This window comes from Phacochoerus africanus, chromosome 13 (genome assembly GCF_016906955.1).
Source record: "Phacochoerus africanus isolate WHEZ1 chromosome 13, ROS_Pafr_v1, whole genome shotgun sequence".
Lineage (NCBI taxonomy): Eukaryota > Metazoa > Chordata > Mammalia > Artiodactyla > Suidae > Phacochoerus > Phacochoerus africanus.
Genome location: NC_062556.1, coordinates 78,166,975 through 78,184,554, shown reverse-complemented (window position 1 = coordinate 78,184,554; position 17,580 = coordinate 78,166,975). Strand labels below are relative to the sequence as shown.

Sequence of the window (17,580 nt, the reverse complement as noted above, 5' to 3'; positions counted from 1 at the left end):
GGGCGTTGGCTGGGCCGCCTCAGGGGCGTGGACCCCACTTGCCTGCTTGAAGTGGACCATGATGTCCTTGGACAGCTCCATGTCCTTGAACATGCCCTCCAGCTTGCTGGTGAAGGCCGCGCCGCACTCTGTACACAAGGGGCAGGCGTCGCGGGACAGCGGACGGCGCGGAGCTCCCGCCCACCTGCCTGCCCGCCGCCTGCCCGCCGCCGCCCGCCCGCCACCCGCCCGCCCGCCGCCGTCCGCCTGCCCGCCGCCGCCCGCCCGCTGCCCGCCCGCCCGCCTGCCCGCCCCCGCCCGCCGCCCCGCCCGCCCGCCGCCCGCCTGCCCGCCGCCGCCCGCCCGCTGCCCGCCCGCCCACCGCCGCCCGCCGGCCTTACCATGCTTCAGTTTCGACAGCATCGACTTCTCGGCATCGACAGAGGCACTTTTTCCAACGAGGAGTCTTTTGGCCAAGTCTTTTTTATAAAATGCTTCAAAGACGTCTTTACCTGTTTTAAGCCAACAAGAGTCATGAAGACGTCAGGCAGCTGGTGTGCAAATGTCCCCCAAGGGTGCCCACTCGGCCACCAGCCCGCCCTGGGCACCCAGACCCCGGCAAAGCCTCCCCACGACCAGCGCCCGGGGCTGCGGCCGCTCTGCCCCCCGGCACAGGCGCGGGGCAGGCGCCGTTGCTCCTGGGACGACGGCCGGGAGGCGGGCGTCTGGGCGGAGGGTGTTCCTACGCGCCCGCAGCGGGAGGGCGAGGAGGGCGTTTCTCACCGTGGATGAACCTGAATATGATCATGACCTTGTCCAGGATCCTCTCCAGCTCCTCGTCCGTGGCCTCTTTATTACCCGCCCTCAGTTTTGAGTCAACGTGCTTTGCTGTAAGAGTTCAAAATCATTTGAAAGGTAAGCGCCACTGTGTGATACACGTTCTAAATGGAGAAAGAAGAGCTTTCATTTCCACAAGCAAGGACTGGACGCGGCCTTTCCCAGAGGATGCTGCTACTTGACAAGGCCAACACCAGCTTTCCACGGCCCGCGCTTTCAGGGCGCCTGAGACGAGACGCCAATCACATGCTGGGCGTCAGGGCACGCCCCTGCTCCAGAGACCGGGCCAGCCCGTCTGAAGGATGGGCCACGCCTGGCTCACGCAGGCGCGACCGCTTTCGGGCTGCGAGGGGTGACATCCAGGGGGACGACGCAGGGACCCGAGCAGTTAGTTCTACCTGGGCTCTGGTCTCTGAGCTACACTACTAACCTGCCCTGGCTTGGAGGGGTGGCGGGCCGGGCTCCCGAAACACTCATCTTTAGAGAAACCACACCCCAAAGTGGTTCGAAGGCCACAGTCACTGCCTTGCCGTTAGTAGTTCTTTTGCTACCCGCGCTCCAGGGTGAAACACCCCCTGCACGCACACCAAAGCAGACCCCGGTACAAGGAACACCGCATCCCCCCCCCCCCCCCTTCGGCAGAGCCCGACTCTGCATCGCCTTTCTCTGCCTCTGCCTCCTGGAGCTGGAAAAAACTACTCACTAGTGAAATCCTATGAATCCTGAAATACATTTTGATGTCATCGTGAAATAACTATACAAAGTGACCTTCTAAAGACGGTGTCTTCTGAAACGTGCTCTCCTAGGAGATGCCGTGCGATTTTACCCTGTTTTAACGCTGCCTGGAGGATACGGAGACAGTGACTCCAGAGCACCTCGTGTGGAACACGCTCCGGAGACTGGCAGTCATCCTCGCACGGCCAGTCTCGGAGCGGAAGTGACTTGCCCGTGGTCACACAGAGCATCGGGCCTCGTCTCTACAAAGGGCGGCCCCGGAGCTGCAGGCCGTGCAGACTGGGGCCGGGCTCTCCCGCTCACTTCTCTGCAGAGTCGCCCCGACAGGAGCCCTCGTGGAAACGCCGCGAACGTCCACACGCACTTAAAGTATATCCACGCACGCACGTGTGCGCGCGTTTTGAACACGCGTGTGCTCCTACGTCAGGGGCCCACCTCCGCGTGAGGAGCGTGAGCTGTGGGGGACCAGCCTCTGCCCGCGCTCTGCGGGCTCCCGCGGGGGCGCGGCGGCGGAGGGTCCCTACCGATCAGCTCGGCGGGCTTGTTGGGCCGCTTGTTGATGAACGCCTCGAAGGACTCCTTCATCAGGTTGATGAACTTCTCGTTCCTCTGGAAGCACACGTCGATCACGTGGTCCACGCGGTCCTTGAAGTCCAGCAGGTCCTGCACCATGTCTTTATCCTTTTCTGGGTTGATGACGATGGTGGTCCCGGACGTCTGCAAGGACAAGCGCTCCGCGTCCTCACCGGGCGTATGGCACAGCGTCATTTCTCTCCCACTAACACTCTCAACGGGTCAATGCAAATTAATCACTCCTGGCATTGCATGCTAACTACTTGCAGAAGTTTCCCAAACGTAGTGGACTACCTAAAGATGAAGCAGATGTGCAGAGAAGGCTCTGGGCTTACAACCCTGCTTCTGGAAGAATTTACAAATTACTGGGGGACCGTCGGCTGCTTTTAAAAACTCTCTTACTTACAAATTCGTCAAAGAGAGATGACGTCCCCTAACCTGACACCACTGTTTGTACTTCCTGACTAATGGGCTTGCTCCTCACTCACAACCATGGTCCAGAGCCCGGCTCTTCACTCACAGGTGCCGGGTGAGGCATTTAAAGGCCCGTGTGAGAGCTGCAGCTCACCTCTGCCGAGACAAGCTACCAGCCCAAGCGGCACTGAAGACACCTGCCAGTCAACATGACAAACATCTGTTTTTAAAACCGCCCTTCCGAGGACACACCCGCACACATGCCCGAGGGGGCAGGTGCCTGGCGAGAAGACACGCGTGAAGTGTCACCAGTACCACGGGGCGGGGGGGGGGGGGGCGCTGCACGCCCGCAAGGGGGTGGGGGTGAGGGTGGGTCGCCCTTCCCCCCGTTCCCTCCAGTACTGACTGGTCCTGAAAGAAGGCACTCCCGACCCGTGAACACACCTCCTGCACTGCCAGAGCCTCCTTGTGGACTGTCAGCGGGCGCCAGCCCAGCGTCCTCAGCACTGCCCTTCCGCCCAGATGGAGAAGCACACAGGTGGGCTTGGGGTGTCGGCCGCTGGGCTCGGGTCTCTCAGGACCCCTGGTCGGCGGCTCCAGGCCAGATTATTTTATCTTTTGGACTTAATTGGACTTCCCTGCCGTGGTCACAGATCCACACGCAGAAGCGGTGACCATGTCCTTTGTTCCCAAAGGTACCAGGTGGCAAAGCCACCAAGCAGCATCACAACTGGGACACTGGACACTGGCCTTTGCCATGTGCCCTCAACTCAGCCACGTGGCTGGCGTTTCACCTGCGCCCGCCTCTGTGCGAACCACCTGCGCGTGTTTCTGCGCACACGCCTGAAAGCGCACGCTTGCTCACAGACCTGGATTTCCAAGACACAAGCAGCACCCGCACCACCCCGACACACCAACCCGGGCAGCAGCTGCCCCTGCGCAAAGGTCATGGCTAAGGGCAGATGAGGCCATCACGACCGCTGATGTAAGCCGGTGCTCACGCTGACCACGAGCGCCGAGGGCAGCGGGCACAGCTGACACCTGGACCCCCTCCATCCCTAGAACCGGGTGCACAAGTGACCCGGAAGAGGGACGGCCACCGCCTGCCCGCCGCGGCCAGGGGGTCGCACGCACCTTGATGTACTCGCTCCAATGCTGCAGCAGCGCCTGCTGGCCGCCCCGCACGCGGCTAAACAGCTGGTACATCTGCGTGAGGTCGGGCACCCTGTTCTCGTCCAGCAGGTGGTCCAGCCCTGTGGTCACACGACACCGTGAGCAGCTGCGGCAGGCGGCCGAGGTACAATGGCCACACGAGGTCACAGGTGACCGGGGACGCAGGAGCCGCCCCTGCCCTCGGCAGCCGGGGAGGTCCCCTTTCCCCTCGTCCCGCTCCAGCAGCTGCGTCTGCAGAAGGCTCTCTCTCACCAGCTCTGACCTGGGGCTCTGAGCCCACGTCACGTCTAATTCAGCCCCTCGGCCGGGAAGTGCCTCTGCCAAAGGATAAGCTGGCGCATCCGGTCTTTCCCAGCCGCTTCATACCAGCCGCCTACGGCAGCGCGGGAGGAGAACACTGTCTATCAGGCAGGTGACGCGGCAGCGTCCAGGTATTTACTACTCTAGGCACGACCGCTCCATGAAGGTTTGCTAACACCACACGATCGGAAGAGCCTCCACGAGGGCGCCTAAGTCCCTGCTTTGCGGGACCTGTCAACAGGCGCAGTGCCCACACGTCCAACCCGGGCGCCCAGGCAAGGGGTCAGAGGCCCCTTGTTTCTCTCAATGACTTTCTGACCTACTCCTGCAAATACTTCATTTTACAATTTATCTACTGAAATGCTTAATGATGACTTAAGAATTCAAAAATCAGGAGTTCCCACAGTGGCGCAGCAAAGATGAAACCGACTAGGAACCATGAGGTTGTGGGTTCCATCCCTGGCCTCGCTCAGTGGGTTAAGGATCCAGCGTTGCCGTGAGCGTGGTGTAGTTGCGGATGTGGCTCGGATCTGGTGTTTTGTGGCTGTGGTGAAGGCCAGCAGCTGTAGCTCCGATCTGACCCCTAGCCTGGGAACCTCCATATGCCGTGGGTGTGGCCCTAAAAAGCTAAAAAAAAAAAAAAGAAAGAATTCAAAAATCAGATTTTAATTTTGCAAAAGGTCTCTAGTAAAAATTAGACTACGTTCTTAAGTATACATGATTCACTATTTTCTTGAAACAATCTTGCTTGTCAAAACATGCCCTGAAACGAATCACCCAAATGTCTACTGTCTACGTGATGCACTTTCTTCCAAAGAGACACCGAGCAGGATCGGGAAGCTTCTGTTTGAGGTCGACAGTAACTGAAGGCCCTGCTCCGGAGACAACGTACCAGCTGCTGCTCCAGGGGGCTGCGAGCGGGGAGACACCAAACCTGCGCCGGGCTGAGGCTCTGTCTGGGGCAAGAGCCGCGGCACTGACGCCGTGCTGCTCTGAGCCTTGGGTTCCTGTAAACTGGCTGAGGGCTGGGAGACTCAGCCAGTTTACAGGAGTCCTCCCCCGTGGCTCATTCTGGCTTCACGGGATCTCATCAGAGACACCAATGTCCATGTTTCCTATAATTTGTGTGTGTGTTTGTCTTTTTAGGACCGTACCCGAGGCGCATGGAGGTTCCCAGGCTAGGGGTCTAACTGGAGCTGTAGGGGCCGGCCTCCACCACAGCACAGCGACACTAGACCCGAGCCTCGTCTGCGACCTACACCACAGCTCATGGCAATGCCGGATCCTTAACCCACGGAGCGAGACCAGGGGTCAAACCCGGGTCCTCATGGACACTGGTCAGTTTCGTTACCACTGAGCCACGGCAGGAGCGGCAGTGTCTTCGGTGATTTTGTGCGACTGCCTTTTCACAAGAGCAAACGTCCTCGGGTTGTGACTCACGAAGCCTCACAACGTCCTTGACGAATTAAGGACGAGCGGTCAGCGTAAGTGACACAGGAGTCAGGAGAACCTACCTTTCTGCAGAATTGCTGTTAAATGTTCTCCCAAGAGCTGCTTCTCCACACAGGCAATCAGTGGTTTCCTACGGAAGAAAAGAGAACGCATCGGGAAGCACGGGCGATGGGTCGCCTGTGAGAGCACAGGACCACCCACGGGGGCGCGCCTGGGGGGGTCAGCAGAGGGCCCGAGTGCCTCCTGCACAGGTGGTCGGTCACCCCCATTGCCGACACAGACTCTGAAGTTGCAAGAAACAACCCCCAGGGTCCAGAGATGAGGCGGCCTGCGCGTGCATACGGGCAACCCTGGTGCTCCCGTCCGCGTGGATTTCGGCTAAGCCCTTCCTCCCCAGGCCCCGTGCCCCCTCCTGTGCCCACAGCTGTTCCTCTGCTCTCCCCGCTTCATGCCACTCATCCAATCTGACTTGCCATGGATCTGCATGAATGTCACCCAGAACAGCCTCTGTCCATCTGAAAGTTGGCAGTGACAGCCACCCACACGGGCGCCGAGCCCCTCCCCCAGGTTCACGATCTGCTGTCCACTCCATTCTCCTTCTGGAAGGCAGAGCCCCTCCCCCTGCCCCACAGCACTGACAGGTGTGTCCTGCGCCCCACCCAGCAACCTCACAGTACCCACCGAGGGATGCGCTGCGGCCCACAGAGGATAAAACGGGCCGCAGGCTGGGGCTGAGGTGATAGGGCCAGTCGCTGCTTTCCCCCTCGGCGGCTTCACCAAGGTGCCACCTACTGCTGCAGCCCCGCCAGCAGCCTGCACCCCCACCGCCAACACAAGGGTGCCGCGCTCCCACGTCCCCTGGCTCCCTTCCAGCTCCAGCCACTGGCACGGCACTTCCTGATGACTGATGATGCCGAGTGGCCCTTGATGAGCTCAGACAACTCAGGCCAAGACGCTCAGCCACGGCTGTCATGCCAAGAGCAACCATGTCCACTGGCCCAGCACGCAGGGGCACTGGGAGCTGGGCGGCCCTGGGCAGTCCCTGTGACGTCTCCAGACCGCACAAACGACGGGACGGCCCACCTTCTGTGGCGTGAGAGTGCCCGCCGCAGCACCCAGTGACAACACCCACAGGCCAGTGGGTCCCTTGGGACTCGGCCTGGAGGCCACCCTAGGGGGCCCAGAGGCGACCCTGGCAGGGCCGCCCAGCCACCTGCCACAAAGTGTCACGTGCTCCGCAGGGGGCAGGGGGCACAGCGCAGATGCAGTGTGGGTGCCCGCCCCACGGTGCGCCCGCTCTGACCACAGCCAGGGACTGGAAGGGGCACCAGGAGCCCCTCGAGTATCCTTTCCTTAAAAACCGCTTCTCACCCTGTGGCCTCGGAATCAGCCCACACCAGAGAAGGCACTTCAGCCTGTGCTCCTCGAAACCCCAAGCCAGGCGGATCCACCCTTTTCCGGGGTTCCCCTGCCTGACTCCACACACTGCTAAGCAAGACGGGGGTGTGTGTGAGTGTGTGTGAGAGAGAAGAGAGAGCAGCGTGGGAGCCCCCCCGCGCCCACGTGTGTATGAGTGTGCATCTATTAGTGTGCATGTGGGGGGGAGCACACGCGGCACAGGCACAGACAGTGCGCAGCCCCCACGTGTGAGTGTGTGTGAGTGTGCATGGGGGGAGCACGCACGGCACAGGCACAGACAGCGGGGGGGCCCCACACAGAGGAAGGAGGAGAGCAGGGCAAGTCCCTGGCAGACCCCCGACAATGCCTCCCGCAGGCCCCCCGCCCCCACTGCCCACGGACCTGGCACCTGTCTTGGCTCCAGCGCACGCAGGCCACGGACGCCCCGTGTCCCCACCCCCATGTGCCAGAGCGGCCTGGGCTCACGGCCGTCACAGCTCTTGTCCTTTCCTTTTATCCCCCGCCGCCGCGCGTCACCACACGCTGCACACCCAGTCCTTTCTCTTAAAACACCCGTCCCCCACGTTTCTGCGCCCATCTTCCTCCCTCGAGTAGACGCGGTGCGCCTGACACAGACGTTCCCCCAACTCCCCTCTCACTTCACCCTCGTTACTCGTCAACCTCAGGTTTAGAGGAGACGAAAGGAGATTAGGCGGCTGAGCACCACGAAGGGACGTGACCACTGTCTCGGACGCCCGCGTGCCTCACGACCCGGCCCTGGCACACACGTCCGCACACTTGGGACACGTGGACAGCAAACTCCAAGTTGTCAGAAGAAGCCACGTGTCCCAGCCTGACGCCCTCCCTTCGGACAGTAACGCCCACAGGGCACCTGGCGGAGCCGACAGGTGCCGAACCAGCCCTAAGCAAGCGGTTACATGGGTGGGGGTGGGGGGAGAACTGAGAAAGAACACACGTGTGTGTGTGCAAGCGGAACCCCTCAGTCACACAACACAGGAGACCACAACTCCGTGAATCAGCTCTGCTTTGACAAACCTTAAAAGCAACAGGAGGAGAGCTGTGCAGGGAGCAAAGCGCTCTCAGAGAGGGACGGCCCCACACCGGCCCCGCCGGGGCCAGGCAGGCAGGGCTCCCGGGTCAACCCGCACAGCCGCGCGAGCGAGCAGTGGGTACTCACTGCGTGCTGTGGTCCAGGTACGTGATCACACGGTCTCCTTCCTCCTCCAAACGTTTACTTACATGGTTCAGATATTCCGGAACCTTCCAAACAAAACGTTGAAACATAGTAACGAAAAGCATCCTTAATGTTAACCAAAAGGCTGAAATGTTATCTTCCTCACTGAGAAGAAAATAAAAGCAGCACGTATGTTTAGGCCCAACATGAACAGAGACCAATGGGGGCGGGGTGGGGAGGGTACGTGGCCGAAGGCTTCCTTCAACTGGACCTGGAGGTGATTAGCCTCTCGCCTCCCGCTTTCGCTCTTTCTTTCGTTTTTGCTTTTTAGGGCCACACCCGCAGCATGTGGAAGTTCCCAGGCCTGCACCACAGCCACAGCAACACGGGATCCGAGCCACGACTGCAACCTACACCACAGCCCATGGCAACGCCGGATCCCCGACCCACTGAACCACACGGATGCTAGTCGGATTCGTTTCCACTGAGCCACAACGGGAACGCTCATTCTCTTGTTTCAGTTTGAGTTCCTCTGTATTTTAGAAGCTATCTTACTGTTTTTTTAACTGGGGGGGGGGGACAAAAGAAATTAAGGAAAAATTAATCCTAAATCAATTAAGGGGAAAAATTAATCCTTAACACGGTAAGAAAGAAGCTCATTACTGGGGGGTTTAAACTAGACTGCAGCTTTCAGAAGATTTGCAGTAAAATGCCTGCACATGTGAAAAGACAAACATTTAGAAACTTATCTTAGACGCGCACCTACAGGGATGAAGCGCCTCAGAAACGTTTCACTGTCTCACCTCTCTTTCCTGCATCAATCTTTGGCCTTCTGCAGCATATAAACAGTTAGTTTCTTCCAAAAATTTCAATTCAAATGAGTCTTTATAAACCTAGAAAGTGAGCAGAGTCACCGACCGATCACAGTGAAGAAGGCGCCTCTCCACCCGAGGTGCTGACGCACCACACGTCCAGGGCGCTCGGCAGAGGGGCCCGCAGCTGCCGCCTGTGCCCGCCCAGCCAAGGACCCGGCCTGCCGCGCTCCCTCTGAAGCCTGGGTCCCTGCAGTGAGGCCCGTTTCCTCTTCCCGCTCCCAGTGCCGTGCCGGCCCAGATCTCACTCCCTCTGCAGGGGGAGGTTTAAGACACGAATGCTTCTCAGCGTGCACACCCCACACTTGCGTCTCCGTCGCCCGGCCTCACCTGCAGGTCGGAGAGCATGCCCAGCAGGCCGCGCAGCAGGCTCCGGTCCACGGCCTCGCCGCTGCGCTCGCGCGCGATCAGCAGCAGAATCCCGTCGATGGTCTTCGTCTGCACCATCCTGTCGCTGATGACGTGGCTCCGGAAGAGCTCCAGGCCCATGTCCCTGCGCCAAGAGCGAGACCCGAGGCCCTGAGCGGCAGCTCCCGGGTCTGGGTGAAGCCCCGCTGCACCGGGAGCATCAGCCACAGCGGCTCCCGGGCCAACTCTAAGTCCAGGTGCCAAGAACTCCTTTTTTAAAAAATTCACTTCTGACCGTCTATCTGCTCCAATGCGCGGGTCACGGGAAACAATCTCTGCGCTAAGAGGAGACATCTCACTGCCTCGGGTCCGAGTAAATGGCGCAGAAGCCGGAAAAGGAAGTCCTTTTTAAAGAACAGACAGGGTGTGACAGGCAGGGCTCACCACCCTGAGTGAAAAGTGACCATCCACATGGACAGAAGCCAGGAGGACCGAGGGCGAGATCCGAGGGACAGGCTCTGTCACCGAGGCAGAGCTCCTGGGGGTGACACTGGGGACCCAGGACAACGTGGGCGTGGGGCCTGCCTGCCCACCCGGGGACACTCAGTGCCAGCTGGAGAACGTGCTGGAAGGCACTCCTGTCTCTGGGCCCGCCCCACCCCCTCACGGGGACAAACGCCCGAGTCACCAAAGGAACCAGCCAGACACAGGCGGCCACGCGGCCCCGGCCAGAGCAGCCGACCCGGCCCTGGGACACTCACCAGATGGAGGGGAGCAGGGAGTTCTGCAGGACGTAGGTGCGGTCCAGAAAGAGAAAGATGCTTCTGACCATGATCTGGAGGCGGAAAGGCAGCCGTTCAGCCTCAGGTCCCGCCAGCCGCTCCCGCGCCGTCAGGGCCCTGAACTGCGTGCCTCGGCTGCGGTCTCAGATCTAACACGACCGCCGTGGAAAACGTCACCAGCACAGCCGCTTGGCAGCGTCCCATCACTTTCTGCCGCACAGCAGGGCGACCCAGTCGTACGTGTATATGCATATTCTCTCACGGTGGCCCATCACCGGTGACTGCAGAGAGTCCCCTGCGCTACAGAGCAGGGCCTCACTGCTCATCCATCCGGAATGCCACAGCTTGCATCTACCAACCCCCCACTCCCCGTCCTGTGTGAGCCTGTGAGGCTCTGCTTCAGGTCTGGAGAGCGCCATCCCTGCCACGTTCCCGACGCCACACACAAGCGATAGCCTGAGATCCGCAGCATGCCTGTCTCTTGACGAAAAGACTCATGACTGACTTTCCCTAAAATTACCTGTTCCCTTGGGGTTTGGTTCTCATCTCTTTTACCCAGAAAACCTGCTGTAGGGATGTGATGGCACAGCCTCAAACCTGAAACGCATCTCTTCCAGACTCACTGGACTAGGGAGATGCCCTGAGCTGGACTTCCCAGCACGTTCCCAGCACGTCTGACCAGCTGCCCCAGGGCTGTGACACGTGGTGGCCCCAGGATCTCCTGTCACGGCTCCCCATGTGAACCGCCCATCCGACATCTGTCTGTTTCTGTCATCCAGCCGGCTGGTAGAAACAGCCTTGTTCACGGTCATGGACCACACTTAGGAAACAATTCAACCCACCAGGAAAGCCGCTGACACGACCCTTTCTCTCTCCAGCATCATTTTCAGCCAAGTCACACACAACTCATCGAGACAAATAAGGACCCATGTGTCTGCCGAGTCTGAGACTGGCTGGCTGGTTACAGCAAAGCCCCGGAATTCAGGCCCCATTTTCAGCATACACGGAGCAGGAGGAAAAGCTTGGAGACGCGCCGGAGCTCACAGGCACCACGAGCCCCACAGCCGACCCCACTCGCACAGAGCAGAGCTCACCACGGTTGCAGCCGACCCAAGAGAACACGACCTCCCACCTCAGCTCACGACCTTGCCTCGGGTGGGGAAGAAGGACGAGGCTGCAGGCTCCGTCAGAATCTGCCCTCCTGTGCGGCTAGGCCAGGGCTGGACATGAGGCCCGAGAGGGGCGAGCACGTGCAGTGGGGTTTGGGGGAGGAGGGAGCGCCGCGCGTAAAGTCAGTGCCAGCAAAACGGTCAGGACGCTCACCATTTGTCTGCAGTGATCTTGCCAGCACGTGTTAATCTTCTTTAAAAAGAAAACGCTATCTAGTGAGTCTGTGCAGACCTGCTAAGGAAAACCTGAGAAACATCAGCCAGTTTACCGCAGCGTTTACCCCTGCATTTCGGCTCTTAGTCATCACGGGGCTGGGAGTCCACATGGTGAAGGGAGGCCGAGGCGCTCGCAGGTGCCCTGCTGGATGCCTGGCTTGGAGGGCACAGCGGCACGACTCTAAGACGCCTGGAACATGCGTGGAGCTGTGAGGGCCATGGGCCACACCATCCACAGCCCTCCCCCCGCAGGCCAGAAATGCAGGTTCTCCTGCTGGCCCAGAGGAAGCAAAAAACCACGCTGTCGGAGAGCGACCGCGGGCCTGCAGCCACGGACCGCTGCCAACCTGGAGGAGAGTGGCGGAGGACCCTGGGCTCAGGGGCCCACAGGCCAGGCCTGGGTCCCGCCAGCGAGGAGAGAGGACCACTGAGCCAGCCTCGCCTCTGGCCCGCAGACTGGGAGCTGCCAGGTTTGTGGGGACTGGTTGCATGTCGCAGAAAATGAGAAAAACAAGAACAAACAGCAGCAGAGCTCCAACTTCAAGGCCTTTTACAGAGCCTTTCCTTACTACTCCTGACCAGACTCGGGAACGGGGTACTCTCACTTTAATGCCACCAGCAAAGTCACTCAAATGGTGAAATTCCACCGGACGACATACCTCTAGGCGTTTGGCTCCACAGAGAAAGGGGATCTTAAAAGCTTCTGTTCAGCATCAAGGATACTCCCTGGCTCTTCACCCTATCGTGCTCAGTGTCACAAGATCTAGGTAACGAACAGGCACTTCCTAAGCCAGAAAAGGATATTCTCTGAACTGAAGAATCTGGGCCTGCACGTGGCTTTCACAGGCCTCACGCAGCTGCTGGTAGAGTGTTGGGGCGACTTTGTGAGAACAAAGGTTTTCAACAGCCTGAAAACAAAGGAGTAAGTGAATTATTCTCCATGAATGAAAAATTAGTTCTTCACAAACATTTACTTGTAAAAAGAGCTATCATCATGACAGAAAGGCAGCCCCACACTCACGTAACCTACCGATGGACGCGGGGGTACATTCAGGGCAGTGGCTGCTGGGACCCTGGAACCCACTAAGAGGTGGGTAAGAACAGTCCGCAGGGCCGTGAACAGGGCGCAGAGGGCACAGCCCGGGCTGGCCCAGGCCCTCCCGCGCGCCCTCGCCCCTGGCTGCACACCAGTCCCCAGGCACCGCAGTGTGTGGTCCACCCTGGGGACGACCATGTGTCCTCGGGGCGGGGGACCCTCGGCGACACCTTCCAGTGTCAGAACAACAGCAACAGAAACCCAGCTCCTTTTACTCCCATGAGTTTGACGACTCTGCCCAAAATGAGCTGAGGTTTTGAAAAAGCCCCAAAGCCGGGTGCCACAGGCCGGATGTGGGATTCACTGAAGTTTGCCTTAAATTAACAAAGAAACACAGTTTTGAGGCAGAAAAATCTGTATCCACGTCAAAGAAATTACGCTTGTATAGTCTTACTAGCTCTTTTCCCAAAAGTCATGAACAAAACCAGCCTCTCATTCAATCCAAATGTGAAATACTAAAAACAGAAATGCAGTTTTTCTGCTGTGTGTCTTTGAACTATTTTTAAAAAGTATGGGGAGTACACAGAATGGAGAAACTTTGAATCTCAAATACTGCATGTCTAAGGGGAAAACAGGGCAACCTCGATTTTTGTAGATACTAAGAAAATGATTACTGTAGAGAGACACAGCAACCCCGACTGCCCAGGCCACGTGCAGTGGCATAAGGTCGCAAGCGCGCCCGCGCCAACGCAGGGAGTCCGCAGCCCACCCTTCCCGCACACCGTCTCCCTATCCAGGGAGCCCGCCTGCGGCTGTTTCCACATCCCGGCCTCCTTTCTCCATCTCTCCCTGTTCTTACAATTCAGTCAAAGACACACTGCCGTCGTCTTCCTTAAAAAAACCCAAGATAACCTCCTAACAAAGGCCCTGCTCCAGTGGTCAGTCGTTACAGGCGTGCTTGTTACAGAATCAGTTGTGAAAACACTGCATGAAGACAGGGGTTTTCTTTGGTAAGAATCAAGCTAGGCCAGCGGTTCGGGCTCCTTGGAGGACGTCTGAGAACCATTTTCGGAGCTCAGGTCTGGAACTGGGTGTTGGTGTATTCAAAACACGCTTTCCGACTCGTGGCTTTGTGCTGAATTTGTGTGTCTGATTTGGCATACGCTTACTATTCACACGAAGCCCACTGGGATTTATTTTTTAATTGAGAATTTGGGGAGCCTGTGAAACCACTGGCCAGGCCCTGGAGCACCCGGGTTCACCGTGGCCGCGTCCTTTCTCCAGGCCTTTTGCTGAGTCACTGCTGGTGTCTTCATGTTACAGGCACCCTGTCACCTCAGAGGACAGGCCAGCCCGCTCCTCCTCGCAGGGCCAGGGAGCTGCAGGACGGTCTGTGCCGCCGGGGGAGCTGCACAGGAGGCTCCTCCACCATGGGGTCAGGAGGCCCACGGGGACACTTGGAAATGCCTCCTCCCGCTGGTCCTCGCAGCAAAGGGACAGGAACGGAGGCGCCTGGGTCCCTTCCCGGGGCTTTAGAAGGGTGGAGCTGCCCTCCTGCACGGTGGCCCCTGCCCTCCATCAGCGTCTCCAGGCCACCACGCCCTCCTGCGCTCTTATCTCCATCAGCCAGACAAGTGGTAAAGGTCCCGAGAGGACCTTTCAGGGCTCAGCAGGGACGCCTGCGAGGCCACCACAGGGTGGCAGCTGGGGGGAGGGGGCACCTGGTGGCCGAGGCCTCAAGGGCAAGGCAGGCAAGGCTCCAAGTTACATCGCGAACAAGAGGGAAAATGACACCAACGGCCCTGGGAAACCACAGCCTGCGGACACGCCCTGCATCTCCCGCAGAGCTGGGGACCTCGGCCGCCAAGGTCCCCGTGACTGCTCCAAATGCGACTCGCTCGTCACATGGGGACTCCACCTGCCCCCCAGGTTCCCACCCACCAGAAACGAGGAAAGAGCAACGTGAAAAATAAATGACTCAGGTCTGAGCGAGGGACCAGCATGAGGGGAGCTTCCCCAGGAAGACTCTGAGGACGACACAGTCCCCGGCCCCCAGCCCCGGGGCCCGAGGCCGGGCATGACGCCCAGGTTCAGAGGACAAAGCTCACCGAGTGCCAAGAGCCACTGAACGACGCGACCCTTTCTACTGGGCCGGATGCACATGAGGCTGAGTGGTCTCTTTCCATCACTTCGGGATTGAATTCGCTCTAAGTTAATTTACTTTCTCAAACTGGCCCCTCGGTGTCTCCCTGGCTCCCATTTTCCGGGTTTTTCCCCATGTTCTGACCACTTTCACCCATCCTCCCTTGCCAGCCCCTCGCAGTGGGAGGGTATCACGGGGACAGGTCCTCCCAGCCTCGAGAGGAGCAGCTCGGCTCTTCTCGAGCGCAGGTTCTCCGGGAGCGCCTGCATCTCTGCGTGACAACTAGCATGACACCAAGACAGCCTTCCCCAAAGCCCTTCTCCAGAATGTCGGCTTCTGTTGTCCCATTAAGCTGACAAGCAGGACTAAGACATACAGATCTAAGACACAAGAGACACGCTTTCTTGAGCCAGTTGAGATTTCAGGTCGAAACTCAGGTTTTTAAAAACAGCAAAGGTCTATGCATTCAAAATATCCCCCTTCTTGCATTCCAGAGCTTCTCATCTTCATACTCTGAAGACCCCTTTTTACCACACAAAATTGAAGTATGAAACAGAGCAGGCAGGCTGGGCAGACAGGCTGGGCCCCCTCGACGACAGGGAGATGCAAGACCCTTTGGGGAGAGCGAGAAACATCCAAACAGGAGGTTCTCCTTCAAATACTCCCGAACACGCCCGCCAAACAAAGAAAACCTTCCAAGCCTTGGTGAGCACTGCTACTTTCCTATACGCTTCTTGGGCAAAGAATAAACCACACAGCCCCATTCCAAAGCCCCATGTCAAGGGCACCGTCCACCCCTGCAGAGACCAGCTCGCCAGGGCGCCACTGCCCAGCCCTACCCATCTGCTGCCAGGCCACCTGCGGGCACGGCGCACCCCCCCACGTCCCTGGCCTGGCTGGCGCTTCGGAGTGGCCAGGAGCCTGCCTGAGTCCACACCCCCAACACACTGACTCCACGTGGGCCCTCCTGAGTCCCCTGGAGTGGGCGGTGCCAGCCCTAGTACTCGGGATCTCAGGACACATCCACGGACATCCACAGACCCCAGGTCACCTGGACACAGTGTTTGTGACGGCACCTCACTGGGTGGGCCCAGCAAAGCCCTTCTACTGCGAAATGACAGGCGGTCAGTACCGGGGAGTCAAATCTCCAGCAGAAGAGCAAGAAGCAGCCCTGGCTGTGAGAGAGAACAGTTTATTACATTCAAACCTAGGAGAGTTCAGGCTCTTGCTGGGACTCCCGCCTGGTCCCGGGTCCCAGGAAAGGAGCGAGGCTCACTCTTCTGCCTGGAACAGTGTACGAGGGACAGTTTCCCGAGCACTGCACCCCAGGCTCCGAGCGGCAGACGCAGACAGGCACTGACCACTTGGGCTTCCCACACCCAGTGTCCGGGCTGCAGAGCATGGGTCCTTGAGCTGAGGCCGGGGTCTGCCAGACACAGGCCGGAGGGGAGACTCAGCCAGAGAGGGGCCTGGAGGTGTCCGAGGTGTCTGCAGGGCTCCCTCCGAGTGTCCAGCGGAGCACTGGGCAGGGAGAGAACCAGCAAAGTTCGAGCCCACAGGGCCTGGTGCTCACACACTCCCTCCCATCAGCCGGGCGAGGGCGGGGGGACGCGGGCGGGAGACGCGGGCAGGTCTGGCTGGGCAGTGGGGTGAGGAGCCCTGGCCCAGACGCCACCTCGGCAGACCTTAAAGACAGGCCTCCAAACGGTCAAGCTGCCACCACGGGACCTAACCACGACCAGAAGGAAGCTCGAGAACACCCGCAAGAACATGAGAGCATCTGCTACCCCGTCAAAAAGGACGAAGCTGCATCCAAAGCTGTGAGACATGCCAAGAAACCAGGAGAAAACACCAGTCGGTCCACAGCAACCTGGAACCAAGAGACGCCGGAGCCGGCAGACAGGGACCGTGGGGCCCTGACGGTGCTCCCCGTGCTGGGAAGTCAGAGAGGGACGTTACCGCCAAGGCTCAAGGTGAACCCCGCAGAGAGAAAACGACCCCGGGCGGGATTAATGGCAGATTCGACGGCGCGGAAGATCAGTGACCTTAAGGCAGCGGGCCAGCCGCGGAGGTCTGCATCCACCAGCACGGTCTGGAGCGGACCCTCTTTCCACGAAGAAAGCCCACGTGGCTTCGCTGGGGAATTCGCTCAGACATTTAAGGAAGAAACAACACCAATCCTAAACAAAGTCTCCTAGAAAATGAAAAGGAAAGAGTATTCCCAACCTATTTTATGAGGCCAGCGTTACTGACACCGAAGCCAGCTGCAGCCGTTACCAGAAAACAATACGTCAATGTCATCCTGTGCAATCGCAGAGGCAAAAAAAACCACAAAATGCCAACAAACTGAGTCCAACACTACACCAAAAGAAGATACACCATCACCAAGTAGGATTTATACCAGAATGAAAGACTGGCTTAACATCTGAGAAATCAATCCATGTCATTAACTAAAAAGCAAAAATCATAAGACCATTGCAACATTTGCAGAAGAATTTTGTCAGAGTTCAACAAGTATTTCTGATAAAAACTCTTAGGAAACTACCACGAACCGAAAGCAACTTCCTTAGCCTGATAATGGGTATTTGTGGAAAACCCACAGCTGGCATCACACTCAACAACGAAAGACTGAAGCTTCCCCTGAGAGCAGGAACAGACAAGGATGCCTGCTTTCCCCGGTTCCATCAACCCTCGCCCTGGAGGCGCTAAACTGTGCAACGAGGCCAAGAGAAGAAAGGCATGCGGAGGAGAGAGAGAGGCCCTGCTCACAGGCGACGCGCTGGGCACAGACCGTCAATGGGGTCCAAAGAAGCTACTGGAACTACGTGGGATGAGCAGGACAGCAGCACACAAGATCAATATGTAAACTCATCCGTGTCTACACACCGTCAAGAACCACACGTTCAGGGTTCCACTGCCACTTATAACACGGGCACAAACGGGGGATGCTTTTGGGAT

General features: G+C 58.6%; 1 protein-coding gene across 1 annotated transcript in view; it reads right to left on the bottom strand.

Moving 5' to 3' along the window:
- Positions 1-17,580, bottom strand: part of CUL4A (cullin 4A) — a 32,245-nt gene that overhangs the window by 10,205 nt on the left and 4,460 nt on the right. The window contains exons 3-14 of the mRNA XM_047755713.1: positions 12,248-12,351; positions 11,382-11,451; positions 10,038-10,111; positions 9,259-9,421; positions 8,860-8,949; positions 8,060-8,142; positions 5,526-5,593; positions 3,673-3,791; positions 2,076-2,268; positions 763-867; positions 381-491; positions 43-128 (exon numbers count right to left, since the gene is read on the bottom strand). Of these exons, the coding sequence (XP_047611669.1) occupies positions 43-128; positions 381-491; positions 763-867; positions 2,076-2,268; positions 3,673-3,791; positions 5,526-5,593; positions 8,060-8,142; positions 8,860-8,949; positions 9,259-9,421; positions 10,038-10,111; positions 11,382-11,451; positions 12,248-12,351 (1,266 nt within the window). The remainder of the gene's footprint in view (positions 1-42; positions 129-380; positions 492-762; positions 868-2,075; positions 2,269-3,672; positions 3,792-5,525; positions 5,594-8,059; positions 8,143-8,859; positions 8,950-9,258; positions 9,422-10,037; positions 10,112-11,381; positions 11,452-12,247; positions 12,352-17,580) is intronic.